Consider the following 20020-nt stretch of genomic DNA (forward strand, 5'->3'; position numbering starts at 1 on the left):
CTCCTCCGCAATCAAAACAGATACTGCTAATTCCAGATTTTTTTTTTTTTTTTTATTTGTGCCTCCTGAAGAGTATCTGTAGCAATTTCTCTTTCCCAGCTTTGTATAATATAACTACTACTGTTGAACAGTAAGATCTTACTGGAACTCTGCTCAGTAATTTTTTTCAATTTAAAAAACTTAACTTCAACAAGAATGTAAATCTAGGCATTTTGAGCTATCTAAGAAATAAAATGGCAATTCTCAGTTTCAAACCTTACTACACTTAACTAAGCTGAACACAAAGAAATCTAGAGACAGTTACGGATTCAAATATATCCTGAGGTCCTGCTCAACAGATGCTCAAGAAAACTCACCATAACCAGATGTGTAATTGGGGCCTCTGCGGCCTCTCCCTCTTCCGCTGTAGGATCTGGAACCTTGCACTGAGGAGAGGGTGCTCTCATCAGTTGTATAACCCTTTTCTTTTTCAGGAACTCTAACAGAAGAAGGTCTGAAACCCATACCAATCTGACGCAATTGTTCATCAATCTGGAGCCTTTCCAGTCTTAGTTGTTCTACCTCCTACATGAAAGGAAACAAAACCAAATTGTTGATAAAGAAACGTTCTTTCCCCTCATAAAATACCATTGTCTAGTCATCTTAAAAACTAGCATTCCTGTCGGAGAGCCAACAGCACCTTGAAGGTGACTGCAAGTAACAGAATTCAACTAAGAGTTCTGGAATCTCTGGGTTTTGGAAGACATCTAAGCCCTTTCTCTTAAATCACCATGCTGAAAGACTATTTTTAAGACTATTATTACCTTTCTTAACTACACCACGCGTTTTCTAGTCAAATTTAGAAACAAGCAAACTGACAAAGTAACACAATTCAAATTCACTCATTATTTCTGCTAAGTCAACACCACAACTCCGTACAAAGCCAACGAATCTAACTGGATACTTGTTCCAACACTACACAGTATTGGTGTGTTACTACTAGAAATTCCATCCTACCCCAACCAAGCATTAACCTCAGAACAACAGAACACTAACACAGACAAAAACCACTGTGCATTACTTCTTAAATGCCACTTAAAACAGTGTGCTTCACAGTCCAATCCTTTCAATACCAACAATACTAAGTAACAACGGTAATTATTTTAAAACCTACTGGCAAGGGGCAGGTTCAAGGCACCAAACCTTAAATCCCGATAAACTGTTCCTCTGTGTATCAACTGCAAATCCCACTCGAAGTTGTTGCTCAAAAAATTCTGTTACTTCAACCAAAGTTTCCTCTCCAAATTCTTTCTTCTAAAATACACTTACCTTTAGATATGCAATGTGGTATTCTAAAAGAACTTGGACATTTCCAATGCTTTCTTTAGTACCAACAAATACAAATGGCACCATTCCCTACAGAAACAAAATGTCAAATCTTATTTTCATGAACATTATTATCATCAAAATAATGCTTTCTGTTTAAATTATTAAAAAAATCTGTTTAAATTACAGAAGTGAGCTAAACAAGCAAAGATAGTAACTGAATCGTGGGCTGCAAAGATACACTAGACATAGCTCAGACTGGAGTGAGGGTAGGGGCTTATATGTTAAGGACTTAAAACTATCCAGCTTTCCCAACAACCTATTCTGGCAGTTGAGGTAACTTGACATAAAAGCGTTTATATTACCCGCCCCCCCCAATACAAATGCTGTGTGTTTACCACAGTAGGTATGTAGAAGCATCCACAGTTCACCGAGAAGTGTCCAGTGGTTAATTAAATCAACTTTGCAAGATGAAGCACCCTTAGAAGATTTTATCTTATGTCCTCATATATTTAAAATACGTGAACAGTACTAATACTATCAATCCCAAATTAATCATGCAGCTAAAGTACATATAGGAGAAAGATTAAAAAAAAAAATCACCTTGCTTCAGCAGCAAAAAACTTTTCTTGCATTGTTTCATACGAAATTTACTGCAAGATACCAGGCTGAAAAAACCTTAAGAATTGCGCTCTCTATATCCACAGAAGTTATAAAACTGGCTTTGTTAAATAATCCACAAGCATGTATCCTAGAAAACTACCCAAATCACAGATATCCTATTTTTGTAATATGGAGATCACCACCGTTACAGGTTGGCCATGAAAAAAAAAAAGGGTGCAAAGGCCTCAAAGGCTATATTTAGAAACTGCATAATGATGCACAGATGAAACAGTGATCCCATTCTGATGCTGTAAGGTAGCACTTTAACTCATTTGAGTCATGCCCCAGAAATTCTCACTTTCTGCATATATTCTCCTACATATTCTTTGTTAAAATATTCGACATGACTGGTTTTGAAACTAAAAATCTAATCATAGGAAGAAAGAATTAAGTACTTACATCTTCACGGGGCAGTTTATTTTCATTATCTCCTTCAATTCTCACCCTGACGACTCCAGACTTGTCTACAATCTCCTGAATCACTTTTCCATTTTTTCCAATAACTTTTCCTTCAGAGGGCAAGAATGGTTAATTTTGCACCCGTGTGCAAAATATTTTAATGGATTTCTTCATATTTTAGGTTATGTATAACGTAATTGTAACAACCACCTGACTCTCCTATAAAGTTCACTTTGTTTCGAAGTTTTCTCCTACTTCAGAGGTACAAAAAGCCCCCCCAAAGAAAACCCCACACTGTGCCAGAAGAAAGAGGTGAAAACTTCCAAAATGAAACTATGTGTATATATATATATATATGCACAGAATGACAAGTAGGGATGAAGATCACCACTATAAACAAGTTCCAAGCTAAGAGTAAAATGGCACAAAAGTTTTGTAAATGACTATTTTAAATTTATACATCAATATTATTTGTACCCCCTGACTCCACATTAAATCTTTACTGACATTTTGGCAGGCTTATACAATATATGTTTGTTGGGAGCCTCTTAAAAGAAAAAAAAAAAAAGGAAGTAAAAAACCTACATAATTGTTTCTGAAAATTAGTTTTGCCTTTACAATGAACATTATTTTGAGATCATGTGTGTGATATAAACAAAAAGCTTCTTCAGAACTTGTGTTTAAATCTCAAAATAAGTGACTCCTCTGCTCCCTTGCTAAAAGAGTTTAGCTCATCCTTAAACTAAACTTAGGCAGAAACATTTTTTCATCCCAGCTACAGACAGCTGGCACTTAGAAATATTTGTTTAAATTACGAGTAAAGGCAGGCAGAACCTCTGAAAAAAGGGTGTAACAGCTAAAAGTGTGTGACAGCATACTCTGCTAAAACATTCTTTACAGCAGATATCAACATGATACAAAGTAAAGTGCAAAAAGCATTAAAAACTGTTTCCTCAACAGTTCAAATAGCTCAGCAGGGCTTTTTGGTATGTTTTTGTCTTTAAAAAAAAAAAAAAAAAAGAAAATACTACAGCTCATCTATATGCCCAGAATTTAATTTTGCACAGTGATCCTGTTACTACTAAAATAAAGCACACTCATTATAGCATTAAATGTTTTCCTATGGATAATGGTTAGCCTGTATGTGGGAAAAAGTCCTCCATCCCAAGGAGCTTTAGTAGCTGAAATGGGGAACTCAGCAGATGGCAGCACTCTTCTCTCTTGGTACGGAGAGAAATGCACTGGGCATAGTGTGACACCTTGATTTTGAGCCATTAACGATCACTACACTTCTTTTAACTTGGGTGTTTTCTTAAGTGTAGATAAATACATCTGCTTACATATATGACCGTAGGTGAATTGGGCAAGATGTCTGTCTTCGTCATAAATTGGTATTGTAATTGCTTAAAATTAGCATTTTTCAACTAAATGGATTACTATGACTAAAGCCATGATTCGCATTAGTGAACACTATCCAAAATGCGCAAAAACCTCAATTTGTAAAACATTAAATTTAGTGAAGTTTCTTGGCTCAACTAGGTTTGCTGAGATTACAGAAAAGAATGTGTTCATATACAAACTAACAATTAATTTGCTGAATTTTAAAACAAGCTTTTAACATTTGGTAGATGTGAGAATCATCAAGTTGCATCGGACACAGAATCTGCAGAGGTCCTATTAAAAAAACCAAACAAAAAACAAACCCCAAAACATTACACCTTAACTTGCTCAAGTTATAAAACCTTGAAAGCCTAATTTTTAGGAGTTTGCACATGAATTATTTACATTACATAGTCTATGCAAGCTCTAAGCCCAAAACCACAGGAGGTTAAAGCATAGTTTTTCAGTTGTGCTTTGGGTAACCCGAACTGCTGCTGAATTGGGGACAATACCTGCACTCTTAATATGCCCTTCATACTTGAATTGCCCGTGAGCTGGGGCAATGTAGAGTAGGAAGCTGCCAGACGCATCGTAACCACCAGGCAAAGAGGAGCAGAACAAGGGAAATGGAAAAAGTGCCCTGTGAAGAATGAACTAGGGAAAGATGTTTTTCTCTTGAAGGGAGATAGAGATTAACCCCAGCTTTAGGTAGGTTATGATACAGAAGCTAAAATCATATGCATTTACAAGTTTTGAAAAGCTACAGCTTCATAAAACTGAAACAGGGCAAAATGCTAATTTCTAGACTGAAGATGAGACTCACAAGCACTGCTTATTTATACAGTGGCTCAACACCATCCAGCCACCACCTCTAACAAAGCTGAACCCAGGAGGGAACAGTAACATGAGAATTGTCTTGTGTCATTCTTGCAAATCAACTGTAGTACTTTCATATTAAATTTTGGAATTTACTTTTAGCACTTTTAAGTAGTCAATTTAGCAAATTGTTTTTTTAATTAGAATTTGAACTTCAAATATTCCCGTTAAATTAGACAGTACAAGTCTGTAATGAAACCATTTTGAGTGTTAAAATCCTGACGAAGTACTATTCAACAATATATGAAATTCCTTAATAATTCCCTAATACATATAGTTTTAAAAGATTAATAACATTCCACTTAAATGGAGAAATTGAATATCATACTGGCATCTAATTCTTCTTTGCAGAGTCATGCTGATTAAGCTCCCTTTCCCTAAGTTTTCAAGTTTTAGCAGTATTACATACCAACAAGATTTCTGGGAACTTGAATAAAATCCTCCACAAATTCCAAGTAACTTCTAGCCTTTTTCACTGCATCAGCAGTCTAGAAATGAATAAAAAAAATAACTGAGTTTATTTGTGAATATAGTATGTTAAAAATAAAACCTTGCAGCACCAGCTGCAAGTCTTCCAAACATCAAACTTATTTTCAAAAAGAGAGGAAGAGAGACAAGATTAATCTAGTTTTGAACTAAATGTTAAAGAAATAATTGAGTAAAATGCTCAGAAACAAAATTCAGTAGCAAAGCATCAGTAATGAATAAAGCAACATTTTCCATGCTGTTTTAAGACATTTTAAAATATTACCTGCAATTTATAATGAGTAAACACCAGACATAAAAATATCTTACAGATGTATCTTGAAGCAGTTTCTGGTAGACATTAACTGGGAAAAAACAGCTAACTATATTCTTCTTCTCCAAAATCAAAACACAATTTTCAAATCTAGAATCCATTTTTTAAATATATATATATATATAAAAAACCCAATTATCACAAACATTCTGTATTGAAAAAGAAATAAATCTGTAAGAGGTCCTATAGCATTCATAGAAACTTCAGCTTGTAAGAATACTACATTAAAAGAAACACTGGATCATGTATCTCATTTCACCTGACTTAGCAGAGAATGAGTGGCTATATGGCTATGATTAGATGGGCAAGCCATAAAACTATAGTTTAACCTCTCCATTTTCCTCTAGACTGCCTTGGAAGCATCCAGTTTTTCTTCACAGAAACTGTGCTACCACTGATATTGGCAGCAATATAAATTTAATTTTGCAATTTTTAATGTAGTTTTTAATGTATAATACACTATTACATTTCCCAGAAGACCACATGTGGAAAAATGGGGAAGGAGAAAATGAATTTTAGACTCATTTGTCTCTTGGCAGTATCTAAAGATTATGCCACCTGATAAAGAGAAGACATTTGCAAGGTTAAAGGGCAATCTCTCCACAGAACTTTACAGGCTCACTGTGAGCACTGACTGGCTTTACAACCTGCTCCCTAAGAAAGGTGTACTGATTTTTCAGAATAGCCTAACTAAAACAGCCGTTTGAAGTTCTTTCCTGTATCAGGTTTCTGTTTTCTTACTCAGAATTCAAGAGAATGGAAAGAAAACAACAAAATCAGTCACAGAACCTTTCTTGTAACGGAAGGATCCATTTTGCATGCAAGTCTAAGTACAAAGTTCTGTTTTCAAATACACATTAATCCTCAGTGAGTAAATGCTACCAAAATGACAAAAGTAGCTATTCCTCTAGGTGTGTGCACACTCACAAGGCTTGCCTACCACATAACCCACTTCTATCTTTAGGAGAGGGTCTCACTGCAGAAAGGCTGGGAGGCTACGGTCAGAGTACAGTGCTCTACAGGGGAATTTGGCAGCGGTCAGGCAAACTGGGGCTTCAAAGGAAAAACAGCAGTGCTGGAAGGTACAGGAGCATACAGACACAGCACATCAAGCCTGTTCAGAACTGGCTACAGGTAGGAAGCTTTCTGTTTTCTCTACAAAAATATCTTCTGTTTCTCTCCCGTCTTATGCTTGATGGAAAACTAAGCCTGAATAACAAGCACCTTCCAACAAACTCTCTCCTGTAACTGCAGGCAAATTACACTAGTGCAACCTGAACTCTACAGCTATCACTAATAAGGAATCTGCCCTAATCATATCACCTCTCCATCGCAAGTACAACCAAGGCAGTGTCCTTCCTGAATGCTTGTTTCTGGCCACAGTTCATCTACAATGTTTTCCAAGATAGGACAATGTCATTGGTTAGTGGGGAGAACTATAAATGCTCTCATACAGCTTTATTATTACATGACAGAAATTGATTGACAGTTGAGGCTACACAGATGCTGAAACAAGAAATAAAGCTTCCAATCAGCAACAGCTAAAGTTTAGAATTAAGGAACAAGTATCAGCATCTAGTCAAGTAATGACAGCTTTTGAGCACAGTTTCCATTTTACACTAATGCCTCAGCCCTTTCATCTGTCATGAGAGTACCACCAGCTCCTGCATCTTTCAATCAAATTACGGAAGTCTTAAAAGAACAAAAAAAAAAAAAAAAATGTATAAACCTCTACTTTTCTCAGAGGTCAAAATGATTGCAAGAGAAACATGGGTAAACTGAACTTCCAGATAATGAAACAAGCAATAAAGCATGGAAAACAGATGAACAGGAAGTCACTGTAGGGAGCAGAGGCTGTGCTGCATACTCAAAGCAACTGCTAAAATGACACAAACTTCACCACACATTAGCAATTTTTCACCTTCAATGAGGTCTACAAATAGGACACAATTAACTGAAGAGCTCACAATGTCCTGCCTCAGAAGTATGTTTACCAATTCTTTCCCCAATAAAGATGACGGAACAGCGAGTGCTTTCACAGAAGCAGAGTCAGGACAAGAAAATAAACAACTGCCAGTAACTGCAGTTCTCCAGTGGACACACATGCGTATCTACACTTTGCCACAAGCACTCAGAATTTTTATGCAAGTACAACCTGTATGACTCATTCACACCCCAACAGGAGATAGCATTTAAAGCTGATCTGGACAATGTATTCTCAGTGCCTCATGGTCAGTAATTCAGAAAAGGAAAAGTAATTTCTTTCTCTCTAAAAATCAGTGTGCACATGGATTAAAGACCTCAAAGAATTCCAGTTACTAGTAACTACCTTTCTAGCTTTGAATTAATAGTCTATACATCCATTCATGCTCTGGTTACTTCACATAGCAGCCCACACAACTAAGACACATCCATGTTACTTTAAGAGTCTTTAACAGAAAAATTAAATGCAGGCTATTTTTCTAAACTCGGCATTATACCTACCATTTTTGCAGCAGGAGAGTTCTAAATAAGCACAAAACAACTGTATGGCTGCAGATTTTAGGGAAAATGTTTTGTAACACAGCCACTGAAGTAAATCTAGTGGCTACACACTGGAGGAGTGCACTCCTATTACAAATGGTGGATCTGTCATAGGATTCTCACACCAGTTTTTGAGACGTTTCAAAAGTCTCTCTGAAGTCTTGGTAGCTCTTTTAGACCTTCCCAAATGGGAAAAACAAAACTACCTCTGGGAACAATTTGAGAAGCCATGTCCCCATGCAGATACAGACAAAGCCCTCCCAAGTCAGGGCAGGGAACAATGGTTTTTCCACTGAGATATGAGTCTTTTTTCCAGAAAACAACACATGTATTAGTCTCCTAGTTCAAATGGAGCTGAGCTAATGAAAGCTCCAAAGGGAAAATGAGTTTTCTTGTTCTCTCCAACAGGAAAACAAGAAGTAACAGTCTCCTGAAAAAGCCAGGATAGATAGGATCTTGCCATCCTTCTATCCAAAGGAATGGTTATCATACAGTTAAGTATCTTTAAAAAAATGGCGTAAGAGGGAAAAAGCTCAAGTGTTAAGAATTGCACAAGAATTGAATGCAATTTAATTTTGCCAGTAATGGATGTCTAAGAGAAGCTTTTCTGTTTCTTACAAGGCTCTCCCTCTCTGGGGAAGCACAAGATTTCAAAAGCAGGGACTCACTGTCCAAATCTCTGAAGTTCACAGTACTGTGGTCTCCTAACAGGCATCACACACAGCAGTTCAGGTAGAAGGGGAAGGGTCTTGGAACCAAAGTGCTCTTGACCATGCAGGGAAAAAGCACAAGCAGCATCCCATACAGTTTAGCTTCCTTCTAATCATCTAACTTTCCAAGATTCTTTAAAATTTATCTCCCTGTTGTTTCCCTCCAAGATTGTGGCCCTGAGCAACACTGAACTTTTATTTGTATGCAAAACATTAGCTATGGGAGACCCTCAGACCCTGACTACAATGTCAAGGACACTAGATAGATAACTTCTTCCACAGATCTCAGCCTAAAATTGTCTGCCCATGCACTCAGCCATTAGGGCCTGGCTGCTTGCCAACTTAGCTGAAGAGAGGCACAAAGAGTAGACAAGTATACCCAGATGCTGAATCCCTAGTCACGTGGAATATTTAGGTTGCCTGGCTTTTTTAGAAGCAGCTATCACTTCTAGGAAGGACAAGGCTGGATGTGTCTAAAGGCATTTTTATTTAGGAGGCATCTGGTATTTATAATCATTGCCGTGCACTACTGTAAGAGGCTGGTGACAGTCATAACCTTTCCACAAGTTTCAGCGTAACATCATTCGTGCTAGAGATTGAAACTGGAATACACTAGACATTCTATTGCATTTAAACTTGTCTGATTCTTCTTCATGAACTCCAAGATGTGATTTACTGGTAGTACTAGGTCAAAGTATCTGTTGCCACCCTGATAACCCTGGAAGTGTTTAAGGTTTCCAAAAACAAAAAACAGGACACAGAACTTCAGAGATACTGGAGAGTACAGAAGTTTGTTGTGCTCTCAGCAATATGAACTTCATCGGACCCCTGGATCACAGTTAGTTTCTACTTCTGACATGCATGGAGCATAATTCAAGACCACAGACTCCTGAAACAGTAGACAACCAACTATTTCTAAAGTGTTATCAGCAGAGATTCAGGTGTTAGTGGCATTGTAGAGTTGGTAACATGGGATAAAAACCCTCAAGAAATGTTATGACAGGGCCCTGGTGACAGCAGCATCTTTGGACTAAAGCAATGACCCATGCAGGAGACAGAACAGTAGTGACAAAGACCAGCTACATTTCAAGGCACTTGTCAGATTTAAAGCACATCAGGTAAAAGCCTTGGAGTTAATTAACTCCAAGAATTAACTTGGAGCAAACCAGTATTATTTTTCCAAAGCCAGACAAAATTAAATTAATTAAATTTTGCAATTAAATTGCCAAAATAAAAGGGTTAAAAGCAGCAGATATGGGCTTTAACACATTTGGCTAGGTCAGAGAAGCAGACACCACACAGCAAAACCCACATGAACTACAGAGAGGGTAAGGGGCAGAACCAACAAGAAAGGCATATACAGTCTGAAGGAAAAAAAAAAAAAAAAATATCTGTGATCAACTAAAATAGCAGCAAATGATACTTCTCTCAGGCTGACCGAGATGTACAGTGCAGTTACCACAGAATTTGTGCATCAGCACATGGAGTGATTAGGACAGAACACATCTTATGGAGGTCACCACTGCAACAAAGTCTTGTATTTCAAATACATGTAGTACAAGCTGCCACGGTGTGAACATGCATAGAGACACTCAGACGACTACTCAGCTATTTACAGTTCTTAATTCTGGGTACAGCTCTCACCACTCTAAAAAGCAGATACAGCGTGAAATGCTCAGATTCATACAAAGTTTCCCCCTTACCTCTCCATAGATTCTGAAAGTACCAGTATCCTCCTCAAGTTCAATGGCAGTAACTCCTGGAACTTTTCTGGCTTGCTGTATGTTACTGCCATGCGTTCCTATAGCAAGTCCCATTAAATCTTCTCTGACTACAAATTCCTCATGAAATGCTGCAGCAAGCTGTTTTGTGCACTGAAGGGAAAACAAAATAACTCATCCACGTGCACTCAACCTAACATCCAGTTATGTGCTCAGTTTCAAGCGACAAGAATCACAAGCTATGCCTTACTTCTAAGTGTTTTGTAGCTTCTTCGTTCCTTGACATAAGCATAAGTTTTGTACGAATGCTGCGCAGATGCATGTCACTTAGTATATTCACTCTCTTCACTGTTGCTTCACTGGCAGACTACAAGAGAAAGAACATAAGGTCTCGTTTTTAAGCAAATCCACTTTTAAAGGATAAATCAGGAACCTATTTAAATTAAATCATAAATATGATCTAATTTCCAGTACTTACATGGACATTAGTCTTCCTCAAAACAAAGCTAAGAAATTCAGCACCACCTCTGCAAACCAACAATCTTCTGTTCTCATTCAGCGTATTTTACACTAAAGACTTTGCTGCTGGATATACACAGTAACTCTTTCACCTTGATGTTCCCCAGACAAACAAATTGAGGATCATTCTAGCTTATACTTACTTGTCACTCACTGCATGAATGGCAGAGCTAAGGAAATAAGCAAGGAAAACACAATTCTGGAGAGTAAGGTTCAAATGGATAATACTAAGTAAACAGAACTGTGAAGATAAACTGGGAAAAGGCTATGTAATAAGAGAAAACTGTCACAGAATCTAAGTGAACAATTCCTTAATGGCTATGCTGAACTGGTGCAGTTCTTCATGTGGAAATCCAGCTGAGGTCAAATGCAGTGCAGTACTCGTACCCCTCCAAAAGGCCTCCCCCACAAAGACAAAATTTAAAGACATCTACTTACATTGAAGCTCTCTCAATTCACATAGCTCAACAAGTTAATCCATTTTCCATACAAATATACAGCTGGTTATACACTTCCCATAAATAATATACTAAAAATTCATGTAACATTTACATAGAAATACTTACCAGTATTATTAGTTGAGCAGTTTCAGCATGATAAAAAATTCGACACGCTCCCACAGCTTTCTTGAAATCTTTATGTGCATTTTCATTAGCACACCTAAGGAGACAAAACGATTGTTATTTCAACAAGCTGCATCAAAACAGAACACGTAGTTATTATCATCAAAACCAAGAGTAGTTTATGGCAAAGACTGCTCAGAAACTGGAAAATTCCCATTCTCCTTAATGTTGTTCCAGAGCTTATTTCTCAGTGGGCTGTATGCCATCATCATTATTAGGCAAGTAACACCTCAGTACCAAAGGCCCACTGTGAGTGAATCACCTGTACAAGCCTAAAGCAAGACCTCAAGCTCCCACCTCAGAACTTGCTTTTTGTCCTGACCCCAGAAGCTCAGCAGGGATCCCAGTCAGTAGTTTCTAAACCAGTTACTGCAGCCATAGACACCCTTAAGATCTTTCATGGACCTGTAAACCGGCCTCTAAAATACAACCCAAGTGGGTTTTTTCCCCCCCTTAAATGTAGTAAATGCCTTATTAAAGAGTGCAGAGCTACTCACGCATCTCTCAGATCTTCAGGAACATCCACTGTACACTTGAAAAAGGTGTTCTTTTTGACAGTTTTATTTTGATTCACAGGTCGGAGTCGTTCGTAAGTGACAATTTCATTGTAAGTGGCATCACAAGCAGCATATTCAATGACATAAAACTATGGAAGAATTTTTTTTTAAATGGTAACTTCAGTAAGGAACAAAGACATAGTAACATTATCAGCATCACCAAGAAAGTACAAAATCTAAAACATAAATCTGTTTTAGTCTATATATTCATATTATGTACTTTTGTACATAAATCTGAGTTGATATAATGCTAGAATTTACATAAATAAGCCTGGACATGTTTCTGATGTGAAATCAGGGCACCATATGAGTATAATTAAGTCCCCCACAAAATCATCTTTATTTATAGATTTTTCTCATGCCCATCCCTCTTCAAATACCTACTTTAGTCCAGTTCAAGTTCCAAAATTCAAAAGGTTTACCGGAGCTATAATTCAAAAAATATCTAATAGAGAAGCAAACATAACTCATTCTTCATGGAAATATCTGCTCTGCCAACAGTTAAAAAAAAAGGCAAATCCACTGATTCAATGGACAAACTACCTGTGAATCATCTAAAATCAAACAGAAAATAAAAATTCAATCTTTCTCATACACACTATCCCAAAGTTAGAAAGGCAAGAGAACAAGAAGATTTAACAGCTACCAATAATCTATTCCTCACTTCCACCCAAAACATGCAGGTATAAAGAAGCTTGCGTGCACAACATCCCCAAAGCCTGGCTTTGTGTTTGGGATGCAGCCTTCTCCAATCCTCCCTTCCACCTGTACGCAATTTAGGACTGCAGCAATACTTTCTCCTCTTCATCCCTCAAAACCGGTATCCATTTTTGTCAACACACACAATTTACTCAAGCATCAAGAAAAAGGTCGTTGTCACTAAGGTTGTGACATGCTTTTCCACATGCTATTTTTTTAAGTTTAGCTTAGGTATCATCCTACTCATATAAAACTGCTTTGAAACACACAACAAGGTAAAATAATGAAATATAAATACTGAACAGAAAACTAAATTTAAGAGAACTACCTCTGTAAGTTAAAAAAAATGAACTCCTATAGTTAAAGATAATTCTGGTTATCAGAACAATCACAAAGCTAACTATCATTAGATATGAGGGTTGTTTGTGAATTTCACAACTGCTTCAAGGAAAAAAAGTTTGAATATGGAACCATGTTAAAGACTGTACAAAGAAGCCAAGACGGAACTGTGAGGTTTTCGGGGGGGGGGGGCGCAGAACACAATTCCGTAAAATAACTTTAAAAACATAACATAAAATATTTATCTGTAAAATAATAAGGATATCAGCCATCTGAGGATGAATAATATTTTTTCCTTCTGTCAAAAATTTTACAAAATTAAGAAATGGATAGAACTGCATTTAAATTCAGAATGTAAAATTTTACTTTTACTACCTTTTTTGAAACAAGTAGCACAGCAAGGCAACTGAAACTAAAGTCCAAATTTCTGTGACAGATTAGCAGATTAGTCCCAAATTATGAACTCTCACAGTTTGTCTCCTTTTCTCTCTTTTTCTTAACAAGCTGTTCATCCACAAGGATCAAGACACAGAATCTTCATTTGATACTGTTTACTACCACCTTGCCCTCACAGAGCTCAATAGCAGATACTATTTGGTTAGTTTTTAAACAATATCAGAAATTGGACTTTTTTTTTCCCTCAACTCTGTTTCCTTTGGTTTTAGGAATCTAATACAGTAGAAGCATCAAAACACAGTACCCTTCCTACTATGAAGTTAAATTCTCTTCTCTTTGCCTTTTCACAAAATAAAGCTTTAATGAGACGGTATCAGACACTGCCATAGCTCTATACACTTAAGTGTCTGAACCTACAAGTTACTCTACAGATGCAATTCTAAGTCAATGGTAAAATACAAACTTGACATTACCTAAGAGCAAACCAACCAGTGTCTTTCCACTACACTTAGTAGATACACATACACAAAAAAGAACCCAGAGCAAGACACATCAGTAGCTACAGCATGCTTAATTTATGGAGTTTAAACACGTAACTTTACAGGTGAAGTGTACTGCTTTACTTAATTTTTTACATGATGTTCAATTCACAAAGTAGGTGTTAGGCATCCTGTTCTTATGTATGCATACAGTCTCCCAAGCAATTAAGTGACTTGCTCAGCTATAAACACACAACCCTCAGTTGTGTAATGCAGCATGGGTCATCCCAAAGTGATCTCAACTTATAACTCTCTTTTGTCATGTTTCTGTATTGGTAGTACTTTATTCATAGTTTTTCCACCACAAAGAGTTTTCATGTTTACTGTATTTAACATAACAGCATGAAATCAGATTTAAAATAAGTTACCTCTCCTTTCATCATTCGAACTTTTGCCAGCCACCAGCCACAAGGTTCTTGGTCATTTGCTCTAGAATAAACCTGAAAATGGAAGTAGTAAAGAACACTGAAAGCGCATACAGACATAATTCACTTGCCTGCACGTATAATGACGAAAGAACATCCCAACTTTTCTAATTTTCATTAAAATGGAACAGTATGCTACATAAAAGTAATTTTTGTATAAATTATCCAGGCACGTGCTTCTTGCACAATTTTTTATTATTTTGCACTACAAGGGCTGTGAACAATTTCCTTTGCATACATTACTGACAATTCAAGAGAAATTTCTAAAGGAAGATAATACCTTGGCTCAACGCTTATTCAGGGGCAATTCCTCACTAAATTCAAACATTGTCTTCACACTTAAAGTTCACACATAGAAGTAACTCCACAATTAAGATTTTTGTTTTGTCCTTGGCTTACTTGATACACCTAGTACTACTGAAATGAACCAAGTCATCATATGACTACATATTCCATATTTAACAAACACTACCAAGTTAATGCAAGATCAAATATAGAACAGATGACTTCTGAAACTTTCATTTTCCTCATCTCCTGTAAGTTTAATTTATTCCTTAGGCATTTCTGACATGCCAAAGTCATTTGCATGCAGACTTACCAAGAAATTTTGCAATAGCAAGGAGGTACAAAATAATCTGTTAAATTTAACCTCTAACAAAGCCAACAAATAGCACATATATCAAAGAAAAAAAACAGAAAAACCCAGCACCTACACTACGTTGTTTCTTAGATTACTAGCCCAAAACTAGAACAGTATCCTAAATAAACTCATTACTTTGACTTTAAGGACAAGTAAAGCGAAAAGCAGAAGTTAAGCTAATGACTAAGATACTACAATGAGCTGGGAACAGAACATGCACCTTCTAATTTCCTAGTTTAATACACCATTTCTAATTAACACTGTTTCTCTGTAAAACAGTATAATTCACACAACTGCCCACCATGTATTTCATCTGGGTTAAAACTCTTCTTATTGGAATCACTTTGACATCTTCACATCAAAACATTTCCAACAGTTACACTGCAGATCAAAAAATAAAAATTACCTAGTTTTGGTTTTAATTCTGAAACATTCTCACCAATGTTAAGTTTTAGATTCTGAGAAAGTTCCATTAGTAATTCTGTGAAGAAACTGAAATGTCACAGTTTCAGTGAAAGCCTAATAAAACCATTACTAGAGACATGGTCCATTTTAAGTCTTGAGATTGCCAATATACTTACAATCATCATCACCACCTTGAAAGGACCACCAGTTACGTGTCAGGACAGTTCATGAGAATAAACTCACCTCCACTTCATCTCCTTCACCAATTTCTTTCTTGATATCAGGGGGTGGTGGTAATCTGACTTCATTAAAGGGTACCTGGCGCTCTGGTTGCCAACTGAAGTTGAAAAGACATTACACATTATTTCTAGAATTTTCCTGTTTTCTTAAGTTTTATTTTTAGAACTCTGAGTTTTAACTAAACTCACTCCTTCCATATAATCAAGTCTGTTTCTTTATTGCCAGAAAACAAGCCTTAAAAGCAATGGAACAAAATAACCCTGCCAAGATAAAAATAATATCTGGGAAGATATTTAAAGACAACAATTTTTAACTTAAAAATTTAACTTGATTGTGTTCACTAAATGGCTTTCATAAAACCCCAGTGAAAAGATTATTAGATGATGTACTCACTGTTCAAGTCATAAAGCCTTTATACAGATGTAAGCTTATCTTTGCAGTCTACCATGCAGTCTACCAGTTCATCCATTTCTTCACCTCACACTTAGCGTTTCAACTGCTTGCCATTGATATTTTAAGCATTCTAGGAAAATCTGACTCTGATTGTCAACAAAACTTTACATTTCTACCTACAGACTTGTTAACACTCCCCAATAAGCATCTGGCAAACAGATTCAGTTCAAAACATACCTTTGTATCTGCTTATCAATACCAACTATTACTAGGCATATAAAATCAAAATTACACCTTCTTGTACAGAAAGACTATTTATTTTACCATAGCTGGCTCTACAAAGCATTTTACTTGTAGAAGTGTATATTTTAGGTGCATTTTATGAAGACTACTGGAGCAATTCACACCCTCCATTCTGAAATTCCTTTCCCTTCTACTCCATGAATGTTACAGAACATCAGCTGTTCCTCATTCTTTTAACCAGAAACCCAATTAAAGACTCCACAGAGGTTGAAATACAACCAGGGGAAAATGCACTTCCCCCAAAATCTGACTAATTTAGAATATCCAAGGGACTTTGACATGGCATCTGCCAAAGCATTCCAACGTTCATCCTTTATGCCCATCTTAAAGTTCACATCAGGTACAGACAGGATCCAGAACCAATTTCTAACAGTAAGGATTACTGCAAGTATTTGTTTCGCTTACTTCCAATGCATGCAGACAGAGCAGCCTAAGTTAGTGGAACAATTCTCAGCCTTAAGTGCAAAGGGCACTTCTGCAACTTCCTACAAGATTTACATTTACTTTTTCTCTTAAAAGACAGCTGATGCTCAAGTACCTCACTGTGAATGGGAGCTTACTGGAAGATGTAAGCGCCAATAACGAGATGCTATGATTGAAGAGACCTTGTACCTTCAATAATATACACTTGATGTTGCAGTAGGCTAATTTTGGTTCCATCTCTACCATCTAAAGGAACTACTTCCATTAGAAGTGGATGGGCCAATAATGACTTACTGCTATCAGCTGCAAGATGTTTTGTGTGGTTTTTTTTTTTTTAACAAAAAAGTGGAGAAGTGCACAGAACACTGTTTTTGGAATGAGGAGTCAAAATTTTGATGGCAAAAAAGCCAAAATTTGAGTATCTCACTGGTGAAATGCAAAAAAAGATATTTTGAGAAATGACTTGTGACTGGCTACAAATTACCTAAGAGGATCTGACAGAACTGATGCCTAATAAGTCAGAGGGATTATCCCAAATATCTGGCACACATTATAAAAAAGGGAGGTGCTTCCTTCTTACAACAGAGAAGTTTTACTTTCAATATGGCTTCTTCAAACTCCAATGGGCCTATATGAAGTTGCACCTCAAGATCCAATTTTCTGTCTTATACAGCAATAAAAGGTTCCAGTTCCCAAAGCTTCTGCATTCATTCTCTACCTCCTTACCTCCAAAAAATGTCTCTTAAAAGAATCAAGGATATCTGCCCAGAGATTAATTATTGCTATGGCCACAAAATCATCAGCAGCAGTCTGTGCTAGTACACCAACTTTGGGAACCTTACAACAGCTGTAGATAAAGACAGGTTAACAATAGCAGAAAATGCAAACTGACAATTTAGACTGCCTTTAGTGGGGTAAATGTGTTTACTTCGTTAGTGCTGATCAGTATCACAACAGAATGATGCATTTGGGACAGGACGCTCTTGTCAGCTTTGGTTCTACTAAAGCCCTTACAAATTTAACTCACTAAAAAGTGTAATAATTTACGAGATTATTAACAGAACTGTATACACACTTCCTGATAAGACCTCTTTTTGGTCAACAAAGCACTTGACCTATGTTGTAGCCCATCTTTGTTGGAACATGGCTGCTGTTGCCAGGCTTTCTGTAAAACACATGGATGACATGGATACTAAACACTAGAAATGCGTCTGCCAACAATTAGACCTCTGCTGTGAACGACAGGCACTTCCTTTAGCTTACTTGGTTTGTGATGTGAAAGTATATGCTTTGAAGGCAAAGAGCCTCCTATCTTAACGAAAAGCAATATGGATGTTGAATATGAAACTGAAGATTGGTCCTTTCTCCTCAGAGCATGGACAGGATCAAGGACCCAATTTGTTTTTTTTCCTGTTTTTGGGGTGTAGGTATAAAAACCTAGGGGACTGTAACAACTTTCATAACCACCTCAGTAAGTGTCACTACAAATTATGGCTCCTGTCTCATCTTCTAAATATTTTTCATAAAAGAGCTAGAAAACAGGTTAGAAAGAAACAAAGACTGGACTTTGCAGGGTAAACCCTAGGATTGCTTCTTTTCTCCCTCCTAGAATTTATTTTTATAATCATGTATATATGTATACACACATTCATATATACACATACACACCCTAGGATTATATATGCAGGATTATAAGATACTGTTTATAAACACACACTTGCACACTCCCTAGTATTACCTTTACTACCCAGCAATCTTTCTTGAAGAAAGGCTCAAAGACTAATCTACAGGTTGATGCTGGGAGAGTTTAAGAGCATTTTTCACATCAAAAGTTGACACATTTTTAGGATCTCCACCTAGCAACTGGAAGGGAAACAGGAAAGAGATGTAGCTCCCAGAATATCTTAAATTAGCCCTGGAGTCTCCTGGGTAATCCATGGTGTTACCAAGTCTGAATGCTGAACAACAGGTATTCATTTTTACTTTACCATCCCATGGATTATCTTCAACTTGCCACTACAAGTCCCTAGCAGCACTGCTATGTTTATATATTAAAAGAAAAGGGCCTCACGCATAATTCTTTCCCCAGATTTGCACTCTTTTCCACTAAAAACAATTGGGTCTTAAGATTGGATACATACATATTTTCTTAATAGTTAAAAAGAAAAATCAATCATCATTGGGATACTTCTATTTCTCTCTGGTCGTGAACACTGATCAGTATTCCTCAGATTAGACATATAGAGAATTATTTAATAGAAGTACTTTGGCATTTTCCATCTTTTTCTGCTTTAGTATGAGTATCGGGCCTCTGCCACTGATTATTATTTTAACTAAATTTCACTGTCACTTCTATAGACATCAGTAAAGATATCAAAAAAAGTACAGGGCTGTATAACTGATGAGCTGAATTCTGATACAGCAGTTCAAGAAAGTAGTTCATGGAGACTGTGAAGAGAATAGTCTGTACTTGTAGAATTATACCTTATACATGTGCTATATACATGATTATAAAATAATTTTAAAATTCCTCTTAGTGTAAAAAAACCAAAAAACCAAAAAACACAAAAAACCAAAACGAACACCAAAACCACAAAACCAAAATTAACACCACAATACTCAAATTATTATTTAAATAAAACTTACTTGTTTTCAAATACAACTGTAAGCGAGTCTTCATGAACATCTTTGATAAATCCCTAAAACAAAAACATTTTTGTTATAAGAATGCATGTGAAATCAAAACAAGGCAGTAACACTTACACTAACTGTGTGACTATGGTTCCAATTTAGCAAAGTTCCAAGACACAACCCCACTGTTCACACGAGGCTGCTGATATTTAGTTGGCTATTCTAAGAAATACAGTGCACAGCGATTGTTTCAAATGACAGCTCAAATCAGACCAGCATATTTACAACTGAAAACTCTGATTCTGAGTTTATTATCTACAGGTGCACACAACTGTTTTACAGGAACAAAATGAGAGAGATCCATGGCAATTAGTACAACTCACAAGATAATGTCAAATAGTTGTGCATAGCACCTTATGCTTTACAGGTGTTCTCAAAGCAAACCTGAATCCCGAACAACTGTCCTTCAGAACAGTATGACAGCAACTTTGGATAGCATTTGGCAATACAGG

General features: G+C 36.6%; 1 protein-coding gene across 1 annotated transcript; it reads right to left on the reverse strand.

The window, feature by feature from the left end:
* Window positions 1–356: 356 nt before the first annotated feature.
* On the reverse strand, window positions 357–19572 carry LOC104614445 (fragile X mental retardation syndrome-related protein 1; the record flags this gene model as incomplete). Its single annotated transcript, XM_010295391.1, has 11 exons — window positions 19524–19572; window positions 15762–15855; window positions 14417–14488; window positions 12016–12164; window positions 11462–11555; window positions 10627–10743; window positions 10359–10529; window positions 5033–5111; window positions 2368–2477; window positions 1309–1395; window positions 357–564 (listed from the first exon to the last, which is right to left on the reverse strand). Coding segments are annotated over exons 3-11 (1030 nt in total), but the record flags the coding sequence as incomplete, so codon positions are not given.
* Between the last annotated feature and the right edge of the window lie 448 nt (window positions 19573–20020).

The sequence above is a fragment of the Phaethon lepturus genome, unplaced genomic scaffold (genome assembly GCF_000687285.1).
Source record: "Phaethon lepturus isolate BGI_N335 unplaced genomic scaffold, ASM68728v1 scaffold30419, whole genome shotgun sequence".
NCBI lineage: Eukaryota > Metazoa > Chordata > Aves > Phaethontiformes > Phaethontidae > Phaethon > Phaethon lepturus.